At 44.6% G+C, this 25,460-nt stretch overlaps 1 protein-coding gene across 1 annotated transcript; it reads left to right on the top strand.

Annotated features, from left to right (window-relative positions):
• The first annotated feature begins 7 nt into the window (after positions 1–7).
• On the top strand, positions 8–20,265 carry C5H6orf62 (chromosome 5 C6orf62 homolog). The gene is made up of 5 exons (XM_056521320.1): positions 8–1,710; positions 10,978–11,154; positions 11,279–11,401; positions 11,721–11,855; positions 18,996–20,265. The coding sequence occupies exons 1-5, from the start codon at positions 1,582–1,584 to the stop codon at positions 19,119–19,121; spliced, it is 690 nt and encodes a 229-aa protein (XP_056377295.1). The 5' UTR covers positions 8–1,581; the 3' UTR covers positions 19,122–20,265.
• The last annotated feature ends 5,195 nt before the right edge of the window (positions 20,266–25,460 follow it).

The raw sequence follows: 25,460 nt of genomic DNA, 5'->3' as shown, positions 1-25,460 counted from the left end.
TAACGAGTAAAGCTGTTGTTATTTTCGTACAGATGCTGACTGGCCTGATAAGGACCTTGATATTACACTGTGTATTATATGTGTCTCAGGAATAAGTGTAGCCCGAGTAGAGGAACATCGTGAAGATTTGCGCGCAGGGGCCATATCGTCCTTCCTCTACGGTGTGGTGGTAGGATCCGGAGGATCCCTGGCGGGAGCAGGCAGGAGGTGACGCAGCGGCGGCCATCTTCTCCTTCTGTGTGTAGGTGCTGGGTGTTTGTGTGCAGCTCCCGGGCTGTGAGGACGCCGTTCCTGTTTTCCTGGCCGCCTGTTCCCACTGCCCTCTATTTCCGTGAACGTAAAGTGAGACGGGCCGGGATTTCCGTGAAGTGTTGTAGTTCTCGTATTGAGGTGATAGAAGACTGCCTGGTATCGCGGCCTCCGCCTGCTCCGCCTCTCCCTCTCTTTGCCGCCGCCTCCTCCTCCCCCTCTCTCAGCGAGACCCCCGGTCCAGAGCATGGGTGGGTCGGGGTGGAGCAGGGTGTACAGCCCGCTGAGCACTGCCGCTCACAAGCAAAGGGGTCCGTTGGGGTCCCTGGTGTTTTCTTGACATGGATCCCCCCGGAGTTGTCACCCTCACCACCGCCAGCCTCCCCCAGAAGAGACAGCTGAGCCGGCATCCTGACACCAGCATTCAGCCTCCAGCAGACATGACAGGTAGCCGGTGTGGCTAGGACACCAGACAGCCCCTCTGACCCAGCGGTAACCTCTTCCTCCCCAGTGTGAACGGCGGCCTAGGCGCACGACCCCATACACAACTTTTTAGTTTTGTTTTTAATATGTCGCACGCGATCGCGACATGACTGCCTGCACTCCTTACCGTTGACCCTTCCTGTAGGGAGCGCTCTCTAGGCTGGTGACACTGATTGCCCCCTTACCTTCCCTGTGCCCTGGCACCATGCTGTTCCTTCCTATGGGGTGTCGGCTGAACTTCCACATGGGCTTCCTCTGTGCCCTTAAGCCCGGTGTTTTGGGGCGACTCAACCTGTGCTGTGAACACCCCACTCCCACCTGTCAGACAGATAAATAAGCGATCTATCTAGCGGTTTTTGCACTGTAGAGGTAATAGGAAGAAGCAGGGATCTCCTAAAGTACAGTGACGTCATCTCTTGTCATATGATGCAATCTGTTTTCCTTCTTGTGAGCAGGGAGGTCTGGCTTGCAGGCCTATGCAGGATGGCTTTTGATTGTATGGTATAGGCTGACAGAAGACATCTTTATTTGTAATTTTTTTCATCCGTGGGGCGCCCCCCTAGTGTTAACAGTTGTGTTATTGGTTTTCTACATGCATATGATGCCTCTTTTAGTTTCACCAGAGAGTAACCTACTTCTTGTCTCGGTTGTACAGCCGCTCTGTTTCTCGACCCTGGTAGTATGACAGGCCAAGTAGTGGTTTAGGTTGCGTTGACCCATTGAGTCATTGGAAGGAGGTAGCATGGCTTGTTTCTGTTGACTTGGTGACTTAAGTGCACAAAAAGAAAATACCCGAAATTAGTGTCAAATTAAAGTTACATAGGCCATCGCACCAGCAGCGCTACAAAAATGGGGGACCCCAACTCTCGGAGGAAGCAGGCTCTGAACAGACTGCGCTCTCAGCTAAGGAAGAAGAAAGAGTCTCTAGCTGACCAGTTTGACTTCAAGATGTACATCGCTTTTGTGTTCAAAGATAAGGTAAACCAGCCTGATGTCCTGAAATCCTAGCTGAGAAGTAAAAAGGATTACACATCAAATGCAAAGTTATTCAGCTATTTATCTGGTTTAATGGGATTTTCCTAGATTTTTGGTATTAGTAGTAGTGTAGCCTTAAAGGGATTGATCTACCTCAGCACTTCTGGGTTTTCTGTATAGCCCCTGTTTGTTTGCAGGAGCCTTAGGTGGTCGGAAAAGCAGGGACATTAAGCAATTTGTGTAGCTTCCATTAACTTTTATAGGAGATGTGCAAGTAGCTAAGCTTTTTAAGAAACTCTCGGAGTCATGTAAACAGCTTAGCTCATGGGGGCTATACCGTTTACACAAATCCCAATAAAGTTAATGGGAGTTCTGCAAATGAAGGACTGAGTAAGCTGCAGCTAGACAGCTGACATCCGGCCTATTTCTTCTCAGAACAATTGAGTTGTGTAGTGTGAATACAGTACAACATTCCTGACCCTTCTCTCCACCCACTTAATCTTTAGATAGGTTGGCATACACGTCACAAAATTGGCGAGTTTGTCCAACTTTAGCCTAAGTTCACATTTGCTTTATGCGCAGTTCTGTCGGCAGTTCCATTAAGTTTAGTGGGGGTGAAAAAAATCTCCACTAAACTACTGCAAAATTACTGGATCATTGACGGACTCCATGCAAGTGAATGGGGTCTATCGGGACTCGGCAGTAGCAGTTTGCATCCAACCTGTTTCAGAGTCTGTTTGACTCAAGAATAAAAAAAAAAAAAAAAAAGGCTAAACTGATGCAAACGGCAATGTGATCCTAAATGGGCCAGTCAAAGCGCAAGCATAGCGTGAAACGGCAACCGTCACCCAGAAAGACATCCACTGTGATCCTTTATGCACTGATATTCATTTTTGTAAATTAAAGATTGAAGCATCTACAGTGGTGAGTTCCCTTGTTTCATTCTTTTGTGGGAAAAATGTGAACGTAGCCTAAGGTGTATGGGCACCTTTCAGGATAGTTCATCAATATGCTTTTGCTGGGTTTCGTCTCCAAGCACCTTTGCCTGGCACCCAGTTTTAACTCCCAGCAGGACACAATAGCATAGTCAGCTGTGCTAGTGTCCTGTCAAATTGGCGTGTATACTAACAAAGTGTCCCAAACCTTTTGGGCCATTAAAGGGGTAGTCCAGTGGTGAAAAACTTATCCCCTATCCTAAGGATAGGGGATAAGTTTGAGATCGCGGGGGGTCCGACCGCTGGGGCCCCCCGCGATCTCTCTGTACGGGGCCCCGGCTCCGCCGAGATAGCGGGTGTCGACCCCCGCACGAGGCGGCGGCTGACACGCCCCCTCAATACATCTCAATGGCAGAGCCGGAGATTGCCGAAGGCAGCGCTTCGGCTCTGCCATAGAGTTGTATTGAGGGGGCGTGTCGGCCGCCGCTTCGTGCGGAGGTCGACACGCCCCCTTCCCACGGGCTGTCGGGGCTCCGTACAGGAGATCGCGGGGGGCCCCAGGGGTCGGACCCCCTGCGATCTGCAACTTATCCCCTATCCTTAACCCCTTAAGGACCAGGCCATTTTATACCTTAAGGACCGGAGCGTTTTTTGCAATTCTGACCACTGTCACTTTAAACATTAATAACTCTGGAATGCTTTTAGTTATCATTCTGATTCCGAGATTGTTTTTTCGTGACATATTCTACTTTAACTTAGTGGTAAAATTTTATGGTAACTTGCATCCTTTCTTGGTGAAAAATCCCAAAATTTGATGAAAAAAATGAAAATTTTGCATTTTTCTAACTTTGAAGCTCTCTGCTTGTAAGGAAAATGGATATTCAAAATATATTTTTTTTGGGTTCACATATACAATATGTCTACTTTATGTTTGCATCATAAAATTTATGAGTTTTTACTTTTGGAAGACACCATAGGGCTTCAAAGTTCAGTAGCAATTTTGAAATTTTTCACAAAATTTTCAAACTCACTATTTTTCAGGGACCAGTTCAGTTTTGAAGTGGATTTGAAGGGTCTTCATATTAGAAATACCCCATAAAACACCCCATTATGAAAACTACACCCCCTAAAGTATTCAAAAAAACATTCAGTAAGTGTATTAACCCTTTAGGTGTTTCACAGGAATAGCAGCAAAGTGAAGGAGAAAATTCAAAATCTTCATTTTTTACACTCGCATGTTCTTGTAGACCCAATTTTTGAATTTTTGCAAGGGATAAAAAGGAAAAAATTTTTACTTGTATTTGAAACCCAATTTCTCTCGAGTAAGCACATACCTCATATGTCTATGTTAATTGTTCGGCGGGCGCAGTAGAGGGCTCAGAAGGGAAGGAGCGACAAATGGTTTTTGGGGGGCATGCCGCATTTAGGAAGCCCCTATGGTGCCAGGACAGCAAAAAAAAAACACATGGCATACCATTTTGGAAACTAGACCCCTCAGGGAACGTAACAAGGGGTAAAGTGAACCTTAATACCCTACAGGTGATTCACGACTTTTGCATATGTAAAAAAAATATATATTTTTTTTACCTAAAATGCTTGGTTTCCCAAAAATTTTACATTTTTAAAAAGGGTAATAGCAGAAAATACCCCCCAAAATTTGAAGCCCAATTTCTCCCGATACAGAAAACACCCCATATGGGGGTGAAAAGTGCTCTGCTGGCGCACTACAGGTCTCAGAAGAGAAGGAGTCACATTTGGCTTTTTGAAAGCAAATTTTGCTCTGGGGGCATGCCGCATTTAGGAAGCCCCTATGGTGCCAGAACAGCAAAAAAAAAACACATGGCATACCATTTTGGAAACTAGACCCCTCGGGGAACGTAACAAGGGGTAACGTGAACCTTAATGCCCTACAGGTGTTTCACGACTTTTGCATATGTAAAAAAAAAAAATTATTTTTTACCTAAAATGCTTGTTTTCCCAAAATGTTTACATTTTTAAAAAGGGTAATAGCGGAAAATACCCCCCAAAATTTGAAGCCCAATTTCTCCCGATTCAGAAAACACCCCATATGGGGATGAAAAGTGCTCTGCTGGCGCACTACAGGTCTCAGAAGAGAAGGAGTAACATTTGGCTTTTTGAAAGCAAATTTTGCTCTGGGGGCATGCCGCATTTAGGAAGCCCCTATGGTGCCAGAACAGCAAAAAAAAAACACATGGCATACCATTTTGGAAACTAGACCCCTCGGGGAACGTAACAAGGGGTAATGTGAACCTTAATACCCTACAGGTGTTTCACGACTTTTGCATATGTAAAAAAATATATATTTTTTTTACCTAAAATGCTTGGTTTCCCAAAATTTTTACAATTTTAAAAAGGGTAATAGCAGAAAATACCCCCCAAAATTTGAAGCCCAATTTCTCCCGATTCAGAAAACACCCCATATGGGTGTGAAAAGTGCTCTGCTGGCGCACTACAGGTCTCAGAAGAGAAGGAGTCACATTTGGCTTTTTGAAAGCGAATTTTGCTCTGGGGGCATGCCGCATTTAGGAAGCCCCTATGGTGCCAGGACAGCAAAAAAAAAACACATGGCATACCATTTTGGAAACTAGACCCCTCGGGGAACGTAACAAGGGGTAATTTGAACCTTAATACCCTACAGGTGTTTCACGACTTTTGCATATGTAAAAAAATATATATTTTTTTTACCTAAAATGCTTGTTTTCCCAAAAATTTTACATTTTTTAAAAGGGTAATAGCAGAAAATACCCCCCAAAATTTGAAGCCCAATTTCTCCCGAGTACGGCGATACCCCATATGTGGCCCTAAACTGTTGCCTTGAAATACGACAGGGCTCCAAAGTGAGAGCGCCATGCGCATTTGAGGCCTAAATTAGGGACTTGCATAGGGGTGGACATAGGGGTATTCTACGCCAGTGATTCCCAAACAGGGGGCCTCCAGCTGTTGTAAAACTCCCAGCATGCCTGGACAGTCAACGGCTATCTGGCAATACTGGGAGTAGTTGTTTTGCAACAGCTGGAGGCTCTGTTTTGGAAACAGTGGCGTACCAGACGTTTTTCATTTTTATTGGGGAGGGGGGTTGTATAGGGGTATGTGTAGTGTTTTTTACTTTTTATTTTATTTTGTGTTAGTGTAGTGTAGTGTTTTTAGGGTACAGTCGCACGGGCGGGGGTTCACAGTAGTTTCTCGCTGGCAGTTTGAGCTACGGCAGAAAATTTGACGCAGCTCAAACTTGCAGCCGGATACTTACTGTAATCCTCCGCCCATGTGAGTGTACCCTGTACGTTCACATTGGGGGGGGGGGGGGAATCCAGCTGTTGCAAAACTACAACTCCCAGCATGTACAGTCTATCAGTGCATGCTGGGAGTTGTAGTTTTGCAACCGCTGGAGGCTCCGTTCTGGAAACAGTGGCGTACCAGACGTTTTTTATTTTTATTGGGGAGGGGGGCTGTGTAGGGGTATGTGTATATGTAGTGTTTTTTACTTTTTATTTTATTTTGTGGTAGTGTAGTGTAGTGTTTTTAGGGTACAGTCACACGGGCGGGGGGTTCACAGTAGTTTCTCGCTGGCAGTATGAGCTGCGGCAGAAATTTTGCCGCACCTCAAACTTGCAGCCGGATACTAACTGTAATCCTCCGCCCATGTGAGTGTACCCTGTACGTTCACATTGGGGGGGGGAACATCCAGCTGTTGCAAAACTACAACTCCCAGCATGTACGGTCTATCAGTGCATGCTGGGAGTTGTAGTTTTGCAACAGCTGGAGGCACACTGGTTGTGAAACACCGAGTTTGGTAACAAACTCAGTGTTTTGCAACCAGTGTGCCTTCAGCTGTTGCAAAAGCTACAACCCCCAGCATGTACGGACAGCGGAAGGGCATGCTGGGTGTTGTAGTTATGCAACAGCTGGAGGCATACTACTTTGGCTGGGGATGCTGGGGATTGTAGTTATGCAACAGCTGGAGATACACTGGTTTACTACTTAACTCAGTGTGCCTTCAGCTGTTGCAAAACTACAACTCTCAGCAGTCACCGACAGCCAACGGGCATGCTGGGAGTTGTAGTTATGCAACCACCAGATGCACCACTACAACTCCCAGCATGCACTTTAGCTGATTGTGCAAGCTGGGAGTTGTAGTTACACAACAGCTGAAGGTACACTTTTCCATAGAAAGAATGTGTCTCCAGCTGTTGCAAAACTACAAGTCCCAGCATGCCCATAAGGGCATGCTGGGAGTTGTGGTGGTCTGCCTCCTGCTGTTGCATAACTACAGCTCCCAGCATGCCCTTTTTGCATGCTGGGAGCTGTTGCTAAGCAACAGCAGGAGGCTGTCACTCACCTCCAACGATCCTCGCCGCACAGGTCAGTCCCTCGTCGTCTCCGCCGCGGCCGTCGCTCCTGGGGCCCCGATCCCAACAGGGGCGCCGGGGATCGGGGTCCCCAGCACCCGGGGTGCACGTCCCGCACCCGCTCACGTCCTCCGGAAGAGGGGCGGAGCGGGTTGCGGGAGTGACACCCGCAGCAGGCGCCCTGATTGGTCGGCCGGTAATCCGGCCGACGAATCAGGGCGATCGTGAGGTGGCACCAGTGCCACCTCACCCCTGCTGGCTCTGGCTGATCGGGGCCGTCTCTGACGGCCCCGATCAGCCAGTAATTCCGGGTCATCGGGTCACTGGAGACCCGATTGACCCGGAATCCGCCGCAGATCGCTGGACTGAATTGTCCAGCGATCTGCGGCCATCGCCGACATGGGGGGTCATAATGACCCCCCTGGGCGATATGCCCCGATGCCTGCTGAACGATTTCAGCAGGCATCGGGGACCGGCTCCGCTCCAGATGGTTGCGGGGGGCCGGTAAAACACATGACGTTCTCATACGTCATGTGTCCTTAAGGACTCGGAAATGGAGACGTATGAGAACGTCATGTGTCCTTAAGGGGTTAAGATAGGGGATAATTTGTAAACCACTGGTCACCACTGGACTACTCCTTTAAAATTATTGGGGCCTAATGCAGTATGTTAAACCTCCTTCCCTTTTATGATGGGATGTTGATGAATACCTCTTACATGCTGCACTATGAACAGGGCCTTGGACAGCTCAGTACTGATCTATATAGGACATAAAAGAACAGGATCTTCTGTCTATGGCAGACTTGATAGACATTAGCCTTCACTAGACAGTTATGTAATGGCCAGAAATAGTGCTGCTCTTCATGTACACACAGGGCAGCTTATCCTGAAATGAAAGCTATGCTTTTACTAAAATGGGTCTTGCTGTCATTAGGCTTTCATAGACCCCTAAATGGTAAATCTGTCTCCTATATGCAGTGGTGTACCCAAAGTCAAGAAACAGAATTAATTTATTTGTTCACATTTTATAGGTGTTCTGTATCGGTAAACACCGAATTTGTCACCTCTCCTGATGTCTGTATCAGTAAATACTTATTCTCTATGAAATAACAATTCTAGGAGATAACATGAACAGCACAATGCAAATGGACATTCACACTACGGAATTCTGGAGAAAAGTTTCCTTTAAAGGGGTACTCCGCCCCTAGACATCTAATTCCCTATCCAAAGGATCTCGGCTGCGGCACATCAGACATCGGGTGCACGGAGCAAACTTCTGGATGACTGGTGATGCAGGATGGAGGCATGCCCGCTCGAGGTGCCACGGCCACGCCCCCTCAATGCAAGTCTATGGAATGGTGTGACGTCCATCAAGCCCCCTCCCATAGACTTGCATTGAGGGGCGTGGCCGTGATGTCACAATCCTCTGCTGCTGCACCCGACACTCTAAACGACCGCTGGGTGCAGCAGGGACCCCCCAATCAGACTTTGAATAGGGGATAAGATGTCTATAGGCGTGGAGTACCCCTTTAGGGTACGTTCACATGTATGCAGATTTGATGTGCAGGATTTTCTGCTGCAGATTTTAAATGGGCACTGTCACCAACTTTATTTTTTGATATGTTGTAGTACTTATGTACTACAACATATCTCTAATATACTTTTATTTTATTTTTTTTCATTAAAAAGGTTTAATTTACATTTAAAAACCGGATTGATTTTGGAGTTGCAATGAGTCCTTTTTCAGTTAGGCTGCACTCACTCCCTGCCTGTCAATCAGACAGGCGGGAGCGAGCGCATTGGCTCCCCGGCCACTGGCTGGGAGGCCACTCCTCCCGCACATTGCCGCCACCGCCTCGTTGCCGCCGCTGTCCCTGCACGCCCACTGCCGGACTCTGCAGTAACTGCAAGTGTAATGAGGGAACGGGGTGGGGGGGGGGGGAGGAGGAGGAAACGGGCTAGTGCCGTAGCGGAGGGGGGGGGGGGAAACGGGCTAGCAAAAAAAAAAATAGGATGGTGGGAGCTACCCTTTAATGTAAACTAAATGACTGAGCACAGCTTCCAATCTGCAGTTACAAATCCTTTGCATCAAATCTGCGTAGGATCCTGTACGTGTGAACCTACCCTTAGGGTCTATTCACATGCACAGATTTGATGAGCAGGATTTCAGGCTGTGTTCAGTCATTTAGTTTACATTGAAATCTGCAGCAGAAAATCCTGCGCATCAAATCTGTGCAGAATACTGTACGTGTGAGTAGACCATTAAAGAACTTTTTGGTGGAACTTCTGATGTGACAATTGAGCAGTTGAACTCATTGAAATCTAAATAGTTCAGTAAAATTGTCACACTACAGATTTATTAACCTGTGAGAAAAATAGCAAACAGCGCATTTTAAGAAAACATTCAGACCCGCCGAAAGAATGAACGTGTTCTTCTTTTTGGTGGAATTTTGCATGGACTGCATTTCTGTCATTGAGGATGGTGCAGTCCCAGTGCTGAATGATATAGGTGGGGGGGACGCTGCTGCACCTGGAATTTCTCTAGGCAGATGTTCCGTAGTGTAAATGCACCCCAATGGGACAAAATTAATACTTCAAGCAGTTTTTGTTCCACTATTCAAACTGATTCTGCAACTGAGATGTTTGCCTAGTATGGATGGTTTTTGTCCTCACCTCTTTTTGCATGTGGATGTAAACAATGTTTCCATTCTCTGACATATACGCATTGCTCATTGGCACCCTACAATCAATCATGTTAAAAAGGGGAATGAGAGAGGTGTCAAAAGGAGCACCTTCTTTGTAACTACTTAGATGCACTGTCAGTGATTGTCATCTCTGATCATGGCCATTAGAGTAGACTGACGGCTAGAACTGGTCCTGTGCTCTCCTTGTGATGTACGTTTGTAATTTCCCAGAAATGGCAGACTTACCCTGACGTGTCTGTCATGTGACAGGAAGAGGTGAAAATGGCGTTCATGCAGATTTGGTCATAAATCTACTTAGAAGATCCCTGGACACCAAGCTTGAAAAAAGAAATGTAGCGCTTCTGCAGCATATGCAAAACTTATTGGGGGACATCTATAAAAGCATTTAGTAGATTTTTCTCTTAAATGCGTCACGTGCAAATGGGCAGTTTTCGGTGCGACTTTTGACCGGCCAAGCAAGAAAATTCTGTTTGGCAACATGTAAGCAAAAATGAATTGCAGTGGTCAGAGATTTATAATGTGCGACTGTCTCGAAAAAGTCGTAACCCATCAAAAAATGCCATATTTACTCCAGCTCAACCCTGGCTTACAGATTTTGCTTACATGAGCAAAATGGAAAACATAAGCAAGCTTTTATAAATGTCCGCCATTGTGCTGTTAGAAAAATTATGTCTTAGTCATGAGAAAACAGAAAATTAATTATTTTTTTTTGTGTCTGGGGTTAAGTAGGCTGCCCTTGAATGAGTAGAAGTGCTGAGCGAAGGGTGTGGTGCATCAGGAGAAAGTGCAGCACTTAGAAGTATATACTCCTTCTTTTTATCAGCTACATCAAAGTGGATTTTACAGCATATTACAGCTACAGGGCTGTCCTAGTAGCTTTTAACTAGGGATCGACCGATTATCGATATGGCCGATATTATCCGCCGATGATCACGATTTTGGGCATTATCGGTATCTGCAATTACCTTGAATGAATACAGCACTTTACCTGCCGCCCTTATATGCAAGCCTTTAAATCATTGCTAGTAGAGTGCTCCATTCATTAATACATGTAATGTCCCTGTATTTGTTGCCATTTTGGCTACAAGGAAACCAGACCTGTAGCTGGAATATGTTGTCCTGTTGAGCTGAGAAACAACTTGTCAGTTTGGAAAAAGTATCTGACTCTGTGTTTTTGCAGATTCTTATTTCTTGCTATGTTTCTTTGGGGTATAATCTTAGTATTACACGTGATGCTAAATATATTTCTCCCCTCCCGTGCAGAAAAAGAAGTCGGCTCTCTTTGAAGTTGCTGATGTTATACCTGTTATGACTAATAATTATGAAGAAAATATTCTGAAGGGTGTGCGGGATTCCAGCTATTCCTTGGAGAGTTCCCTTGAGCTTTTGCAGAAGGATATAGTACAGCTTCATGCACCTCGCTACCAGTCAATGCGCAGGGTAAAGCAGACTTATACATTTGTGTTCTGGAATTACCACTACATTTTTAGTAGTCTTTCATATGGGCAGTGTGTGTGTGTAATATATTATACTGTGTTTAACCCTTCTGATGTGCATTTTATAGGATGTTATTGGGTGTACTCAAGAGATGGACTTTATTCTTTGGCCTCGGAATGATATAGAGAAGATTGTTTGTCTTCTGTTTTCAAGATGGAAGGGATCAGAAGAGCCCTACAGGCCTGTTTTGGCAAGTATATTTTACTGTATTGAACATGTGCCAGTTTTAGTTTCTTGATAAACTTTAATAAAGAGCTTTCACTATTACAGCTATGTGACTGAACAAGAGTTGGGCTTTTTGGTATATAACTTGGGGTGCCCATCTATCCAGCCTTCCCTGCTTTATATTTTTTCCTTTTTGTTTTGCCATCTTTGCACGGTATGGCAGCAGCATCTTTTTGGAAATGTGAAACACTTGTTTTTTATGCTTCTGTATACCATCTATATGTCTTTACATTTTCAACTTTTTACATTTTTTTTTAAATATTTTTATTTTTTTTATTTTGTAGGCCAAGTTTGAATTTCATCATGGTGATTATGAAAAACATCTTCTGCATGTACTTAGCCGGAATGACAAGACTGGAATTGTTCTGAACAATCCTAACCAGTCAGTGTTCCTCTTTATAGATAGACAGCACTTGCAGGTTAGTGTCTCTTTCAGCTTGGAGCTATGCACAGGCCTTGTAGCATGCCAGTCTATATAGCAGTTAAAATGCACTTTGTGTAGCAATAACACCAAAAATATAAATTTCTGCACAGAAACTACTGCTTTCCTGTCCGTTGTGGCTCAAAAGCATCTAAAACGCACATAAGGGACTTTAATTTTTTTTGTCAATCTTCCAAATGGGGCCCCAGCTGAGCTGCTGTGATGTTTCGCATACAGCAGGTACAAATACACCCATCAATTCATTTCTATGGGAGAGGAGGAGACACAGCGTTTGTACCAGATGACCTGCTGGGTAGGTAATGCAATCTAGCAGCGTCCTGCACGTGAGATGGCAGGAGTACCAGCGGTCGGACATCCTGCGGTTTCGGGACAAATGTATTAGCACTGGACATCTTTAAAGGAAATCTGAGGTACACATTTTTTTTATAATCGCCTCTGCCCAGGCTGCAAAAAGTAACAAAACAAACTTTAACTGACCTTCCGACGTTCCCCCGTTTCGCTGTAATCTGTGTCTTGAGCCTCTGGTTATGGGATTCTTCCTGGGGACGGTGACTCATACTGCGATGTCCTGCCTCGGCAGGTGATAGACCTAGCACACTGTCATGTAAGGAGCCCAGGGAGAAGGCGGGGGCCCAGGTTCCTTACATGACGGTGCGCTCAGCCTATCACCGGCCGAGGCGGGACATCGCTGCGGCTGGCGATATGCTGTGCGCAGTATGAGTCGCCGTGCTCAGGAAGCAGGAAGAAGCCGGCTGTACCAGAGGACCGAGACACCAATAACAGTGCAACAGGAGAATGTCGGAAGGGGAGTTAAGGGGTTATCCACCATAAGGGGATTTTTAGTACTTACCTGCTAGAACTGGGTATTTCCTGTTGGATTTTGTTCTCTAAACAAAACATCCCATAGTTCCATGCTTGAAAGTTTGAGATCACTTTCCTTCCTCCCACACATAGTTACATAGTTAGTATGGTTGAAAAAAGACATACGTCCATCAAGTCCAACCAGGGGATTGAAGGGAAGGATGTAAGGGGATAAGGGAAAGGGATGTAGTTTTATAATTCTGCATAAGCATTAATGTTATTTTGTTCCAGGAATGTATCTAACCCTGCTTTAAAGCTGTTAATTGTTCCTGCTGTGACCAGTTCCTGAGGTAGACCGTTCCATAAATTCACAGTCCTCACGGTAAAGAAGGCGTGCCGCCCCTTTAGACTAAACCTTTTCTTCTCCAGACGGAGGGAGTGCCCCCTCGTCCTTTGGGGGGGTTTAACCTGGAACAGTTTTTCTCCATATTTTTTGTATGGGCCATTTATATACTTATATACGTTTATCATATCCCCCCTTAAACGTCTCTTCTCAAGACTAAACAATTGTAACTCCTTTAATCGCTCCTCATAGCTAAGATGTTCCATGCCCCATATTAGTTTAGTCGCGCGTCTCTGCACCCTTTCCAACTCCGCAGTGTCCCTTTTATGAACAGGCGACCAAAACTGAACAGCATATTCCAGGTGAGGCCGTACCAATGCTTTATAAAGGGGGAGTATTATGTCCCTGCCCCTCGAGTCCATGCCTCTTTTTATACATGACAATATCCTGCCGGCTTTGGAAGCAGCAGCCTGACATTGCATGCTATTTTGTAGTCTGTGATCTACAAGTACACCCAGATCCTTCTCTACCAGTGACTCTGCCAGTTTAATCCCCCCTAAGACATACGATGCATGCAGGTTATTAGTACCCAGATGCATAACTTTACATTTATCCACATTGAACCTCATTTGCCAAGTGGATGCCCAGACACTTAGTCTATCCAAGTCATCTTGTAACTTATACACATCCTCTATAGACTGTACCGTGCTACAAAGCTTGGTGTCATCTGCAAAGATAGAAACAGAGCTGTTAATACCATCCTCTATATCATTGATAAATAAATTAAACAGCAGCGGGCCCAGTACTGAACCTTGGGGTACACCACTAATAACCGGGGACCAATCAGAGTACGAATCATTTACCACCACTCTCTGGGTACGATCTATGAGCCAGTGTTCAATCCAGTTACAAACTAAAGTTTCCAAGCCCAAGGACCTTAACTTACCTGTCAGATGTCTGTGAGGGACAGTATCAAATGCTTTGGCAAAATCCAGAAACACTATATCCACAGCCATTCCTCTGTCAAGGCTTCTACTCACCTCTTCATAAAAGCAAATTAGATTGGTTTGACAACTTCTATCCTTAGTAAACCCATGCTGGCTATCACTTATAATACTATTATCCCCTATGTATTCCTGTATGTAATCCCTTATAAGTCCTTCAAACAATTTACCCACAATGCACGTTAGACTTACCGGTCTATAATTGCCTGGCGAAGACCTAGAGCCCTTCTTGAAGATTGGTACCACATTAGCCTTGCGCCAGTCCCTTGGCACAATACCAGACACCAGAGAATCTCTAAATATCATGAACAAGGGTACAGATATTACTGAACTTACCTCTCTAAGAACTCTTGGGTGTAGTCCATCCGGCCCTGGAGATTTGCTTACATTTACTTTACTTAACTTACCTTGTACCATCTCTACATTAAGCCAGTTCAATACATTATATGATGTGTTACCAGCACTGACCTGACCAATGTCAGCTCCTTCTTCCATAGTATATACAGAACTAAAGAACCCATTCAGTAGCTCCGCCTTCTCTTGATCGCCCGTGACAACCTCCCCATTATCATTATTAAGGGGTCCTACATGCTCTGTCCTTGGTTTTTTTGTATTTATATATCTAAAAAAATATTTAGGATTAGTTTTGCTTTCTTCGGCCACCTGTCTCTCATTTTGAATTTTTGCTGTTTTTATTACATTTTTACAGATTTTATTAAGCTCCTTGTACTGTTTAAATGTTATCGCTGACCCATCAGATTTGTATTTTTTGAAGGCTATTTTTTTGTTGTTTATTGCTCTTTTAACCTCATTTGTCAGCCATGTAGGATTTAGTTTTAATCGTTTATATTTGTTCCCCTTTGGTATATATTTAGCTGTATAGTTATTTAGAGTCGATTTAAAGATGTCCCATTTACCTTCTGTATCAGTATTTGAGAACACCTCCCCCCAGTCTATGTCCTGTAGTGCAGACCTCAGCCCAGGGAAATTTGCCTTTTTAAAGTTATATGTTTTTGCTTTCCCCGTCTGTCTTTGTTTTCTACATTTTAAGTCAAAAGTAACTATATTGTGGTCGCTATTACCAAGGTTTTCCCGCACAGTTACATTACCAACCAGCTCTGCGTTGTTGGAAATGATCAGATCCAACAAGGCATCACTTCTTGTTGGGTACTCCACAAACTGGCCCATAAAATTATCCTGCAATAAATTTAGGAATTTTCTCCCCTTTGTAGCTTTAGCCAACCCCGGACCCCAATCTATATCTGGATAGTTAAAATCTCCCATTATTACCACTGTACCTGCCCGGGCGGCCCTCTCTATTTGTTTATACAGCCGACCTTTCTATCTCTTCAGTGATATTAGGGGGTCTGTAAATTACACCAAATATTATTTTTTCAGTATTTCCCTCCTTTTGTAATTCTACCCACAATGATTCCACATCCTCAGAATCATCACACACTATGGCATCGTTCACACTGACTTTCATACCACTTCTTACATACAGACAGACTCCACCACCTTTTCTGTTCATTCTATCCTTGCGAAACAATGTAAACCCCTGCAGATTAACAGCCCAGTCATGCGAGGAGTCCAGCCATGTCTCAGTGACCCCAACTATATCAATATGTTCCTCCAGTATCAAGGCCTCAAGCTCCCCCATTTTATTTGCTAGGCTTCTGGCATTTGTGAACATACACTTTACATTTCCATTAAGTTTTACACATATAGTCTCAATAATGGGATTTTCAGAGTTATTGGGGTTAATGTCATTTTTTGAGTTATAAGGGCTAATTGTACTATTTAAGTTATTGGGGCTAATGGGATTTTTTGAGTTATTGGGTCTAACGTTATTATTTAAGTTATTGGGGCTAATGGGATTTTTTGCGTTATTGCGTCTAACGTTGTTATTTAAGTTATTGGGGCTAATGGTATTTTTTGAGTTAATGGGGCTTATTGTAGTTATTGAGTTATTGGGGCTAATGGAATTTTTTGAATTATTGGGATTACAATTTTTCGGGCTACATTTATTTTTACAGCTGGTTTGTAACGCATGAATCTCCTTATCCACTGTTCTTAACCTCCCCCCACAGGACTCCTCTCCACCCGCCATTATGTCCTGACCCCTCTCTAACCTATCCATCCCACTGTCTGCTTTCTTTGCTTTATTATCCTCCCCCCACTCACCTAGTTTAAATACTCAGCCACCCCTTCCAGGATTCTCTCCCCCAGCACAGCAGACCCCCTTCCATTCAGGTGCAAATTATCCGTAGAATAGAGTTTGTACCCCAATGAAAAGTCAGCCCAGTGCTCTAAAAACCCAAACCCTTCCCCCTCACACCACGACTTAAGCCATACATTTAACTCCCTAAGCTCCCGCTGTCTTTCCTGCGATGCGCATGGCACAGGAAGTATTCCAGAGAACACAACCTTAGAGGTCCTTCCCTTCAGCTTGGCACCTAGTTCCTTGTAATTATTCTTCAAGGACCTCCACCTACCATGTATTCTGTCGTTGGTTCCCACATGGACCACGACAGCTGGGTCATCCCCAGCCCCCCCTAGTAATTTGTCCACCCTTTCCACCACATGCCGAACCCTGGCACCAGGGAGACAGCAAACCATTCGGTTGAGGTGGTCTTGGCGACAAATTATTCTATCCGTCTTCCTGATTATAGAGTCCCCTACCACAACTAACTGTCTTGGCCTACCTGCGTTACCATCCCCCACACTACTAGTTGAGCTGTTCCCCCGGCTGTTAGGGAGACCAGTATCCACTAGGGTTGCCGTCTCTGATACTGAGGCCCTCGCATCATCGCCCAACTTGGCAATTTTACTTGGGAGATCAGAAGCAGAAGTGACCTTCCTTTTCCTTGCCCCCTTTCCAGTCCCTCTAACTACATTAACCCAGCTCCCTACTTGGGCCTCCTGGCTAGTTTCTCCAACCTCCATTTCTGCCCCACTAACTGCTTGCTCTGTAAGATTGTCAATCGCCCTCAATGTTGCATTTTGCTCCTCTAGATCTCTAATACGAGCTTCCAGGTGGGCAACATGCTCACATTTGTCACAGCGGTATGCACCCTGAAGCTGCTGCTCCAGAGATGTATACATGTGGCACAATGTGCACTGAAGAAAACCTCCAATCCTGCTGTCCATATCCTTGGTGACAAACAGCTGTTATTAACTATTAAGAAAAACTACTTTTATCAAGGGAGTGTAATACTTACAGTTACAGTGGGTCCTGCTTACAACTCCTGCTTATAAAACTTCTCAAATGTAACACTTAATAATACCACACTTTAGAATACAGACCCAGCTTCAGCTAGACTCAGTCAGAGCAGGGCTCACAGAGTTTCCCAGTTAGTTTTATACACCTGAGAGCAGTTAATCAATTAACCCCTCCCCCAGGTGTGCTACAGACAGGAGGGGGAAAAAAAAAAAAAAAAAAAAAAAAAAAAAAAAAAAAAAAAAAAAAAATGCAAGGGCTATGCAACCGCTGGAGACACCCTGTTTGGAAAACAATGATCCACAGTATACTTAGCACATGAACTTCTGCTTATAAAACTTCTCAAATGTAACACTTAATAATACCACACTTTAGAATACAGACCCAGCTTCAGCTAGACTCAGTCAGCCACCCACCCATTGAAAGTGTTTTCTAATCAGGGGGCCTACAGCTGTTGCAAAATTTAAGCAGGACAGGCTCCTTCTGATCACCTGACTAAGGATTTCAGGTCTTTACGCACTGCAGCCTCGGAAATCCCGAGACATGAGTAATTTTGTATGCTGTTAAATAAATATTGGGAGGATAGTCACATAAGAATTGTGAGAAAACCGTCACACACAGGTACAGACATTATATTATGGACTACACTAACTTTACAGCCCCTGTAGCATAGTCAAATAAAAAAAAATGGAATACCCCTTTTAAAGTATTTTTTTTGGTTACTTTTTGCATCCCGGGCACAGGATTATAAAAAATGTTTACCGCAGATCTCCTTTAAGACCTGTTAGAAAAACCCTAGGAGCGTCTAAACTACTATGTAAAAAGGAGGCTGATGCTTTCCAAAAAGTAACAGTAACTGGTCATCCCAAGAATCCAAACAAACATTACATTTAGGCCACTCTTACTTATAAAGTGTGTAAATATATATGACACACATACTTTTGTTATAAGTGGGTAAATATATACAGATTGGGGGAGACTTATCAGAACCTGTCCAGAGGAAAAGTTGCTGAGTTGCCCATAGCAACCAATCAGATTGCTTCTTTCATTTTTAAAAAGCTCTGAATGAAGCGAGTTGGTTGCTATTGGCAACTCAGCAACTTTCTCTCAGCACAGGTTTTGATAAATCTCCCCCATAGAGTAGAAAGAGTGGGTGAAATAAGTATTGGAACTATTTTTCGCACTATTTTGAGGCCCACCTGGCTGAGGCAATCTCGTGATGAAATGGTTCTTTCCACTCCTGTATGATGGTCCCACCATTGCTCACTGGAACATTCAGAAGCTAAGAAATGCGCCTTGAACCAACGCCATTATTATGTATTGCACATAATTTAATTTCTAAGCTTATTTGTTTTGGTATTGATTACCAACATGTGGTCCATGTCAATAGCTCCTTGGGGAAATATATTTAGTTAAAAAAGTGACACGGTCAATACTTATTTCACACTGTGTATGTGTGTGTGGATAGGGTTTAAAAGAAAAAAGCAATGGGGGAGATTCATAAAGACCTGTGCTGAGGGGAAGTCAACCAGTTGCCCATAGCAACCAATCAGCTGCTTTTACTTTTCTGAGGCCTTTTCAAAAATGAAAGAAGCGATCTGGTTGCTATGGGCAACTAGTAAAGTTCTCCTCAGAACAGATTTTGATGAATCCCCCCTCCCAAGTCTCTATGGGTAAGTCAAAGATGTAGAAGGTACTTATTTTCTCTTTACTAAAATAAATATATATAATTTTTTTTTTCCTTAATAGACTCCAAAAAGCAAAGCCACAATCCTCAAGTTATGCAGTATCTGCCTCTACCTGCCACAGGAGCAGCTCACTCATTGGGCGGTTGGCACCATTGAGGATCATCTTCGTCCATTTATGCCCGAATAAGGTTGTGACCAGTCAAACTGGGAAGATCAGTTAATAGCTACAATTTTATTTTTCTTATCCAATTTCAAGAAAAATATGGACTCATGCTTAGAACACTTGTACGTTGTGAATCTTCATGCTGGATAGTTTTGTAAATTTTTCTTTTTTTTTAATCTTTTTTTTTTTTTTTTTCTTCATTTTGTATCTGAACTTTTTTTTTTTTTTTTTTTCCTTAAATTTTTTTTGTTTTGCATGGACCTTGTGAAAGAGATGATGATCTGGAACATCTATGCTTTAGCCTTGTAAAATGTGAAATGATGGGACTTTGGCACACTGAATCAAATGTATCAGAAAGCACAAGGTATTATTTGTTTTGGTGGTCTTCCCATTTGCACTGGTCATATCCCCTAACAAAGTTTAGAATGTAAGGGTGAAATGTAAAAGTAACAGATCAAAAGCTTCACTGCTTTACCAAACTATGAAAGCACTATCTGAATGGCTTCAATGAAGCAAGGATTTGCAGCAGTACATAAAGGCTGACTTTGGACAGATTTTATAAGGAGAAATCCTGTTTATTTAGCATTTGCTTTCATACCTTAGTTCATATTGCAGGGATGAGACAAAGTGTACAGGCACTTAAAAATTTTGATCTCTTCTCCCAGTTACTGCATACATTTCTGCATTTCCCATTGTGGGTGCATTGACGTTTATATAGCCTAGAAGTCTGCAGTGGCTATATTAAATGTAAGTCAAGTACTTGAGCACTGTGGAAAACATGTTCTGGATGGAGGAAATAAGACATAAACCTGCTGGTGTTTAGTGCAGTTATTACTTTTCTAGAATAAAGTAATACTTCTATAATAGTAAACCCATGGTGGGTTCAGGAAACCTAAGTTATAGCAGTTGCAAACTGTAATTGAAAGTTGAAGCGTGCTGGGTTGGACAAGGATATTTTTATTTTGTGCAATGAAAATAGGGTTGACTACTGTATTGTATTGAAAGGAAGCTTTGCTCAAAGGGTTTCAGTACACTTCTGATAAAACTTGTATAGGCCTGCTCCTGTTGGCTAATACTAGTGCTTACCTGATTTAAATTTGTATCTAGCTTTTGTTTGAAATTGGATTACATTGAAAAATTAAAATAAACAAGCTTAAATTTCAGCGTCCATGTTGTCTTTCTCCACTGCAGGACAAAGTTGTGTCTTAAGTCTAGTACAGTGGTTCTTAACCTGGCTTCGGTGAGGCAGTCTCCGGGGTTCGGCGGGGAGGCCCGCCGGGTGTTTTTGCCTTGGCGCATCCCTGTGTTCCGAAAGATGCTTTTGGAACATAGGGACGCCTCTGTTAAGAACCCTGCGGCCCTGCCTTTACTTTAAAAACACGGGAACCGCCGGGAACTAGCGCACGCAGGGACGTCCATGGCAACGGAGCGCGGAGGAGCAGAGAAGAAGCAAGAAGGACGCGCACTGGCAGTTGGTAAGTGTTTACCAGCGGCGCATCAGCTTCGGTGTTCCGACCAGTGATCCTCCGGTCCTGCTATGGTGGGACCCGAGGAGCAGTGGTCGGAACACTGAAGTGGGGGCAGTACACAGGCATACAGCCATGCATGGAGGCTGTATGCCTGTGGGGGAACATACTGCACCTAATGTGGGGGGAACTATATACTGCCAGCCTAATGTGGGGGAACATATTGCACCTAATGTGGGGGAACTCTGCCTGCCTAATGTGGTGGAACACTGCCATTGTTGCGAAAATGACATGAGTGGCACTTGCCAAGGTAAAGCCGCACATTTCTGAACTGGTCTCTGAAAGACAACATCAGAAGTCACACTGATTTGCAGTAAATATTCATTATGTTATTGTTTTGTGTGAAAATCATGTTTTCATGGTTTTGTTCTTAATGGTTTTGTTCATTTTGTGCACCTATGTATAAATATATACCTCCTATGTTTTGAATTTGAAAAAATCACAATTTTTTTTTTTTCCAATTAAGAGGGGTTCGGTGAATGCGCATATGAAACTGGTGGGGTTCAGTACCTCCAACAAGGTTAAGAACCACTGGTCTAGTATTAGAAATTTTGTAAGGACATTAGGGGAGATTCATCAAAACATGTGCAGTGGAAAAGTTGACCAGCTGCCCATAGCAACCAATCAGATGGCTTCTTTTGTTTTTGAGAATGTCTCTGAAAAATGAAAGCGATCTGATTGGTTGCTATGGGCAACTGGTCAACTTTTCCTCAGCACAGGTCTTGGTGAATATCCCCATTTTTGCTACTGTTTAAGAACCTGTCATTCAGTTCATTCCTGAAACATGAATCATTGAGGCGGTCTTTCATAGATCTTTACTTTTGCCCAAACAGAGAGAGGCTAGTCAAGATTGGTAGGGTGGGGAGAAGCTGCTGGGGAATGGCCTGATGACTCCTAGTTTTGGCAGAAAGTGATGAGTGATAAGGTTCCCTTAAAAGAAATTGGAGATTTGTATGGAATTGCAGGAACAGCCTCATTACCACGCGATCAGACATGAGTTGTATTAGGCTGCAGTACTCCTTTTAAAATTGAGAATATGAACCCATATCCTTGGAAACTCTACTTGGAATGTTGGAAAGGGGGGGGGGGGGGATTTATTGACAAAATGAAAACAGACATTTTATAGAAAGGAAAAAATTAGAACTGAATACTTAGAGGCACTGTCATTGTTAAAAACTTCATATATTGCAGGACTCATAATATGACATTTCACAATATACAGCTGTTAAAAAAATGTAAATTTTCACCTGAAATTCAAGCTCAGAATAGCCGCCACTAGGGGTCGCCTGTCTTTTAGCCAGACAAACTAGTCTAGATTTTACAGCATACTGGATCCCGGCCGTAAAGCATACCAGTATCCAGTATAGGAGATTTCTATTGTGTATGCAAAACTACAGATAAAGGATGTGTGGACATGCTGGGAGCTGTAGTTTTACAACAGCTGGAGGCAACACTGCTCTAACAGTTAATTACAAACATTGCAGCTTCAGTTGTTACTAAACAACTCCCAGCATGCTGAAATAGTCAAAGCTTTCTTGGACTCCTGAATGACAAAGAAGTTGATCAAACATTCAGGAGTCTGTGAAAGATGAATGACACGCACAGTGACAGCTATGCTGATTAGCATCCAGCTTTACTAGGAGAAGATAAAACAGAACATGTATTCATAAAAATGCTGTACTTTTATCTAAAAAATCCTAATTTTATAAAGATCTATTCTTAGTTATACATTTTATCCTGTTATGAATTCACCATAATGTCTTCTGATTACTGCAGGCAAGCTCCAGGTATCTTCCTCTGACACATGACACAGCATAAAACCAGAGAGGAAAGGGTTACAGAGTAGAGAGTACTGATTGGCTGACTGCCCAGGCTTGCTCCTGTGAGGGAGACGAACTGACACGCCCCCTCCAGCCTGCACAATGAAAAAGTAACTCACCAGCAGATAAATGCTCATATCTCTGGATATATAGGTCCGAGACACATAAAAATTATATATTTTTTTGCACTATGACAGGTACGCTTTAAGTGAAGCACCTTTTTGGCAACGATTACAACCTCCAGTCTTGAATATGATGCCACAAGATTTGCACACCAGGATTTGGGGATCCTGTGTGCTTTGGGTCATTGTTTTGTTGGAAAGTAAACCTTTGGCTCAGACATCACTCTGGATGAGCTTTTCATTAAGAATATTTCTACTTTCCTCCATTCACCTTTCCCTTAACCATGACCATTCTCATTGTCCCAGCTGTTTTCACTTGCCCGCCCCCAACAGCATGATGCTGTCACCACTATGCTTCATTGTAGAGATTCATTAACCCCTTAAGGACCAAGGATGTACTGGTACGTCCTTGGTCCTGCTCCGGTGATATAACGCGGGGTTACACGGTAACCCCGCATCAGATCATGGCGGGCCCGGCGTCCTAGTGAAACCGGGACCCGCCGCTAATAGCGCGCAGCACCGATCGTGGTGCTGCGCGCTATTAACCCTTTAGCCGCGCGCTCAGAGCTGAGCCGCGCGGCTGAAAGGGAAAGTTGCCGGTTAACTCAGTCGGGCTGTTCAGGATAGCCGCGGCGAAATCGCGGCATCCCGAACAGCTTACAGTACAGCTGGGAGGGTCCCTACCTGCCTCCTCGCTGTCCGATCACCGAATGACTGCTCAGTGCCTGAGATCCAGGCATGAGCAGTCATGCGGCAGAATCATCGATCACTGGTTTCCTATGAGAAACCAGTGATCAATGATAAAGATCAGTGTGTGCAGTGTTATAGGTCCCTATGGGAGCTATAACACTGCAAAAAAAAAAGTGAATGAATATCATTTAACCCCTCCCCTATTAAAAGTTTGAATCACCCCCCTTTTCCCATAAAAAAACACAATGTAAATAAAAATAAACATATATGGTATCACCACGTGCGGAAATGTCCGAATTATAAAAATATATCATTAATTAAACCGCTCGGGGGGGCGTGGCTTGGCGGTTGAGATGAGCGGTCGCACGCTGTGAGTGCTCCCGCTTAGAACCTGCATTTAACTTATCCTGAGGTGAATCCTGGAGTCCCTGACCCCACAGACTCGGCTGAGGACCCGCATTATGGCCTCTAAACAAGACCCGATGAGAAACAGGGATCGACCGGCCGTGGAAAAGCTCCGGGACTATGCCCGCGCTGTCAGGCAAGATGGCGCCGCTCAGGCCGAGACGCGTGTTCCACCAGCGGCTGAGGAGGAAGGAGAGGCTCCACATCGTGAAGAGGGAGCAGATTCTACTGACCTTACCCTTCGAGAGGTGAGCGATACCCTCCTGATGGCGATCCAGACATGTCGCACTTCTCTCACCGGAAAGCTAGAAGAGGTCAGGGTGGACGTGGGCCTCCTACGGCAGGACTTTCAGACCCTGAGGGAGCGGGTGACGGAGACTGAGACGCGCATCTCCACCCTGGAAGACATGGTACAGCCTCTACCCTCTTCACTCCGCGAGGTCCGGGAGCAGCTGGATTTGGCCCGTCAGAAGAATGACGACCTCGAGAACCGGCTGCGCCGGAATAACATTAGAGTGATCGGTCTTCCTGAGCGGGCGGAAGGTCAGAACCCGGGGGCCTATGTGGAGTCCTGGATAAAAGAGCTTTTTCCGGATGCCCCATTCTCAGCTGCTTACGCCGTGGAGAGAGCACACCGAGTACCATCTAAGCCTCCGATCCCTGGTGCACCTCCTCGTCCTCTATTGGCGAGGTTTCTCAACTGCAATGATCGGGACTTGATCCTCCGCTCTGCCCGGCGGCTGCCGGAGATCATAGTGCAGAACGCAAAGGTGTCCATTTTCCCGGACTTCTCCTCTGATCTTCAACGCAAGAGGGCCTCGTTTACTTCTATCAAGGCGCGGCTGAGAGAGAGAGGGGTACCATATTCCATGGCATACCCTGCCCGGTTGAGAATCGTGGATGGTGACCGGGCGATTTTCTTTACTTCCCCGCAGGATGCGGATGACTGGCTACGGCGCCAACGTTGAACCGGATCCTGTAGGTGACCCCGGATTACGTGGGGAGATGGAGATGCTGGTACAGGACCTCCTGCCATGACCTTTACCCTCCCTCTCCTTACCTCTACCCCCCTGCATGGCCCCGGTCTCCTGGACCCCTCTGCGGAGCTCAAGGTACTGTGCTTCCTCTTCCCCCCTCCCCGGGAGCCTAGTCTCCCCGGACCCTCCACTCTCCCCATGCACCTAATGCCTCCCTGATGATCCCAGGCCTTACCTCTCCCTTCCCTCGCCCTCATCCTGTTGCTTACTTTGGACTGCTGTGTGCCCTGATTCAGGACTGTTCCTCCGGGACTGCATGAGGGCCCTACCCTGACCCTCTGAAGGGATTTACTCTGTCCCTCTCCAGTCTACCTTCCACGTCACCCTGTCCCTTTTTCCTTGGTCGGTCCATTTTTTTTTCATTTTTTTCCCCTTTTTTTATTTTTTTTATTTTTTGAGTCATGGACTTGGAGGACGTCGGCCGCTGGACTACTAGTGCGCGATCTTTATCTGGTCTCCTTCCCCCCTCCCTGATGTGCCATTTTTTCCCCCTCCCTTCCCATTCTCCCTTCCTAACCAACAAACCCCCCCCCCCATTTTGGTGCCTTAGGCCTTTTGTTCCTCGACTACCTGGACTGTCCCTTGCTGTGTGACTCCTGTTTGCTGGGGTTATAAATTTTTCCTTTTTTTTTTTTTTTTTTTTTTTTGTTTTGTTTTTTCCTTTTTCTTCCCTTTTTTTTTATTTTTTCCATTTGTGGGGGGGTCGGGGTGGCGGGTGGACAATCTCTTGAGGAGGGGATGGGATTTACTGTTGATCATATGA

The sequence above is a fragment of the Hyla sarda genome, chromosome 5, assembly GCF_029499605.1.
Source record: "Hyla sarda isolate aHylSar1 chromosome 5, aHylSar1.hap1, whole genome shotgun sequence".
In the NCBI taxonomy this organism is placed as follows: domain Eukaryota; kingdom Metazoa; phylum Chordata; class Amphibia; order Anura; family Hylidae; genus Hyla; species Hyla sarda.
This window is presented reverse-complemented; position numbering and strand designations above follow the sequence as displayed.

What these genes read in the sequence shown, in the direction of transcription:
- C5H6orf62 (XM_056521320.1), top strand. Translation starts at nt 1,582, where the DNA reads ATGGGGGACCCCAACTCTCGGAGGAAGCAGGCTCTGAACAGACTGCGC. An exon ending in CTTTTGTGTTCAAAGATAAG is followed by an intron (nt 1,711 to 10,977) that starts GTAAACCAGCCT and finishes CCTCCCGTGCAG; the next exon opens with AAAAAGAAGTCGGCTCTCTT. An exon ending in TAGATAGACAGCACTTGCAG is followed by an intron (nt 11,856 to 18,995) that starts GTTAGTGTCTCT and finishes TTTCCTTAATAG; the next exon opens with ACTCCAAAAAGCAAAGCCAC.